Source organism: Triticum urartu, chromosome 4 (genome assembly GCF_003073215.2).
Source record: "Triticum urartu cultivar G1812 chromosome 4, Tu2.1, whole genome shotgun sequence".
NCBI classification, from domain to species: Eukaryota; Viridiplantae; Streptophyta; class Magnoliopsida; order Poales; family Poaceae; genus Triticum; species Triticum urartu.
This window is the reverse complement of record NC_053025.1, coordinates 559,176,556-559,180,925: the sequence shown is the minus strand read 5'-3', so window position 1 is coordinate 559,180,925 and position 4,370 is coordinate 559,176,556. Positions and strand designations below refer to the sequence as shown.

General features: G+C 46.5%; 1 protein-coding gene across 1 annotated transcript; it reads right to left on the bottom strand.

Moving 5' to 3' along the window:
- Positions 1 to 381: 381 nt before the first annotated feature.
- On the bottom strand, positions 382 to 3,972 carry LOC125552674 (NADH dehydrogenase [ubiquinone] 1 alpha subcomplex subunit 13-B). Its single transcript, XM_048716305.1, has 3 exons — positions 3,561 to 3,972; positions 910 to 981; positions 382 to 830 (listed from the first exon to the last, which is right to left on the bottom strand). Exons 1-3 carry the CDS (start codon positions 3,773 to 3,775, stop codon positions 686 to 688), a joined length of 432 nt encoding a protein of 143 aa, XP_048572262.1. The 5' UTR covers positions 3,776 to 3,972; the 3' UTR covers positions 382 to 685.
- Between the last annotated feature and the right edge of the window lie 398 nt (positions 3,973 to 4,370).

Here is a 4,370-nt window from a genome sequence, read left to right as displayed (position 1 = left end):
ACCGGATGAACAAGGCCGATGAAGGCAAGTGTGCTGGCGACAGGAATGGGTGAATAGAAGGCAAGTGTGGTGGCACCGTGGAAGGGAAGCGATGAGGATTATATACCTGCAAACACACTCCGACGAAAAACATGGGCAGATTTACCGTGTGCAGTTGACGGCAACAAATAATCAACGCTCTTCCCAGTGGATAAGCTGCTGCACCGTTGTCATGGGGAGAAGAACGACAACACCATTGAGCAGGCTGCGTGCAGGAGGAAGAGGCCATGCTGAAACTTCCTTCCCACGCAAAGGCAGAGTTGTGCATGACGGCTGTGGCCTTTTCGGCCAAAACCATCATATTGGCGGTTATAACACCGATCAGGCTGATATGGCAACTACTGACAAAAAAGGAATAGTATATCCATGTTCAATGCCGCAACTGAAAGAAAGACAAGAGTCAAAATAGCCGTAGCAATACAAAGACACGTTACATCAACAAAAGAAGATGGTTCATATAAAGACCAAAGCCGGCTTGCTCTGTCCAATTATTAGCCATTCAAATTCCGTCAACAGAAGAAACACACGACGAGTGCTCAAGTATGTATTCCTCGTAGCAAATTTCGGGGTATCCAGGTCTGAAAGCCTTATTCATGCCATCAAGGCACGACGCCATCCTCGATGGGCTGAAGCAAGACCTTGGACCTTACCAAACCTCTGGACGCAGCTCACCGGTTGCAGGAGGCATCCATTTCCCAGAATTGTACACGCTCTCACCGACTTTCCATCCAGGAACATTTTTCATGATCCTCGCTTCCTCCTCAAGATACTTCTTCCATTCTTTGACAAATCTGCACGAGAATCAAAGACCTCATGTCTTCGGTAGATGATAGGGATGAATGAAAATGGCATACATTGTCGATCAAGTACCTTTCATCCTCTTCAGCTTGGAGCATCGGCAGTATAGCACTACGGGCAGCGATTTTCTCCTCCTTCAGTGCACTGCGCACACAAAATTCCACACCATGAAGGCTAACATACAAATAACACATGGATGGGAAAACAACCCGTACTAACAAGCATTCAAGACTCTGAAGCTAACAGAAAGTCAGAAACATAAAGTTGGACGTGACGGTAACTAATGACTACCAAGAATTGCAGAAGCAATAACAGAAACATATAAAATGGAGTGACAGTAACTAATAACTACCAATAATTGCAGAGCAATAACAGAAACAAATAAAATGGATCTAACAGTAACTAATAACTACCAATAATTGCAAAGCAATAACAGAAACAAATAAAAGGATCTGACGTAACCAATAACTACCATGAATTGAAGAGCAATGAAGCATGACCAGAAGATAAGGATCCCAGGTGATTTCAGCATAAATAAAATAGAGAAAATCAGCACAATTTCGTAACAAAATAAAATGAAGCACGGATATAGACTTCACATGTTTAACGGCAAATACAGAGCAAGGACACATAACAGGAATGCACATCCGGTTGTTACGCTTGTGTTTCTTAAAAGTTTATCCATCAGGAAAAACTGATGTTTACTTGTTTAGATAGACTGGATGATTGTCATAAATTGCTGCAATGACTACATAATCTATTTTCTTAACTGAACCTAGCAGCCCATTAGTAACCATGTGAATAATCAACCAGTTTAAATTCCAGAGATGCTGAATGAAGGAAACAATACCCTGGACCTTGAATTTTTGCCTGAGCATGAGCTCATTAATCAATCTCGAAGCCCAAAACTGTCAAAAACGCACCTCAAACTCTCCAAACTAGCAGTTGAAAGCCTCACCCAACAGGCGCGAACTAGAGCAACAAATAGGTAGGAAGAGGCTTACGTTGAACTTGGTTTGCACAGATATGCACTGTGACGTGCTCACCATCATGCAGCTGTAAGGTATGGCAGCGGTGGATGACGGCAACACGTCTTCACTAAAGAAACTTCGGGGAGAGGAATCGTAAGGGTTCACTGAGTAGCGTTGATGTGCAGTAGGGAGAGGACAATTTGAGGTTTTTGTCTAAGGCTGCTTGCCCAATAGCGAAGATGAAGGGATTGCAAGCTGATGTACAGCATTACATGTGACTATGTGAGACCCATCCGACCCACTGCAATGTCATGTAAAAACCACGATTGGAATGAGGCAAAGGTGGCAAAAGGATTAGTTTAGGATTTTTAAGGTTTCCTTTTAGGCGGTTTTGGAGTTCCATTGCTGGAAGAGGGTCCAACTACATTGCACTGGCAATAAACTTATTGATATGATCATGACTTCGCAATTGTACTGTGATTCTTGCCTATCTCGATGTAATCTCAGTCTGGTTGATGTTTAAGGCTGCTCTAATGAGACCTTTAGGCATGTCTCTCCTGGATGATGGCATCTGAACCACATTCCCAGACTATTATTCTTGTACTACCTCTGCTGGCACGGTTGATTCTATTAATGAATATCCAAGGGCAATCTCCTCTTTCTGGAAAATCGACTCACATGGTACTATGGTAGTAGTTCAAGGTTGAGGCATGGAATTTTTATTTTTTATAAAATGAACGAGACAAACCTACAAAATTAATAAGCTATAGTTTCCACAAAACCACATCAGTTTAATCTAAATATTGAGCGGCATTGCTACAGCATAGGCAAGCTGATTTGTCAACTGTGGGATTCCCTGAGACCCATGTTCCGGTGGTGGAGTGCTACGCAGGCTGGAGTAGCCGTGGAGCAAAGCTGAAGGCAGAGCCAGCATCAGTGACTTAACTGACTTCATCGGACCAGTGGTGGAGACGATGCGTGAGGGCACCGCAGATCGCAATGAGGGCTATTGAGATGGTGCTAAAGGGTGGATATATGATGTCAAGGCGAGTGGATGCCATGGAGGCCAGGAGGGAGGAGTGGTGGCGAATGATGCAAGTCGGCTGTTAAAAAAATGCAGTCGCTTTTGTATTAGGCACAACCATGTTACTACATTAGTGAAAACTGTCAGCTCAAATTAATGTTCACATTAGGTTTCTGACACTCTAATTCATTATCTGAGTTATGCTACAAGTCTAGAACCCATCGTTCATAGTTCTTTATAAAGGAATCAACAGGCAGACTGGGCCTGGCTCCTCATCAATAAAATCTTCTAAATTCATGTTCTCCATAAATTAGCTAATTAGATGTTAAAGTATGTTGAATAGCATCAACTTAGAGCAGCTGCAAAGGGATGAAGTGGCATATCAATCGGAATGTGACGCATCCATTTGCATATGAACATAAAGTTATTTCTTAGAAACATGCCATCTTCTAATAATGCAGGTCCTTGCTAGTTGCTACTAGTACAAGTACTAATACCATATATCAGTGCATCATTGTCCAGATATGATCTACAATTATCTAAATACATTTCAAACGAAACCAGCCGCAGCAATTCAATTGAACTAACGCGAGAATGTATCCGACGGAGGCAAGGGAAGCAGCCATGCGAGACCGATCTGCGACCGGCGCCCGCTTCGATTGAAATGGTGACTGGCACACGCACGGAAGAGACAGATCGACGTGCAGGGCAGGCAGGCGGGCACTTACCGGCGGACCTTGTTCCCCTGCCCGACCTGGTACATGCCCCAGGAGAAGGCGCCGAAGGTGGTGAGGAAGAGGGCGATGGCGCTGGGGCCCTTGTTGGGGATGCGGCGCGCGTAGCGCACGGGCGCGAACCCGCCGGGCGGCGGCCCGTCCTGCAGCACCGGCATGTCCTTGACGCTCGCCATCCCCGGCTTGTTCCGCACCATCGACTCCGTCATCTTGGCTCCGATCCGGGAAGGTCGCCACCGGCGCGGGAGGAAGCGGCCGCGGATCTGGGGCTCCGGCGGGAGGCCGAGCGATTGGGAGCGCGGATGTCGCTAGGGTTAGTGGCGGGTGCGAGCGATTTGGGGGAGCCTGGTGGTGGTGGGAGGAATCGCCTCGTCCCAGTGACTCTGTCAGCGAGTGTGGGTAGTGGGTAAATTCGTCACTCTCCAGGGTCTCTTCCGGAAGAGTTTGCATGGGCCTGTGGAGACGCGCTGGTGGGCTTTGGGTAACAAGCTTATTACTGGGGCCTGACGAGCACTTCGATTTTGCGACTGAGTTGCTCTCAAAAAAGAAATGCAGACGGCGGTTTCTCAAAAAAAAAAGTTGCAGACGGCTAACATCTAAAAAAACAAAAACAAAAAAAGGCGGCTGCAGCCGGTTGATCTTGCCGTCAGATCTACTGCACGTAGCCGTTCATTCTCATGCTCGCAGCAACGCAACACCCGTGTCTTCCTTCTGTCGCGGTACCCCCATGACCCGATGGCGCTGCATTGAAACACCCCCGTGACAAGGCGATGCACCATTCAAACATCGGCGGCTCGGTGATGC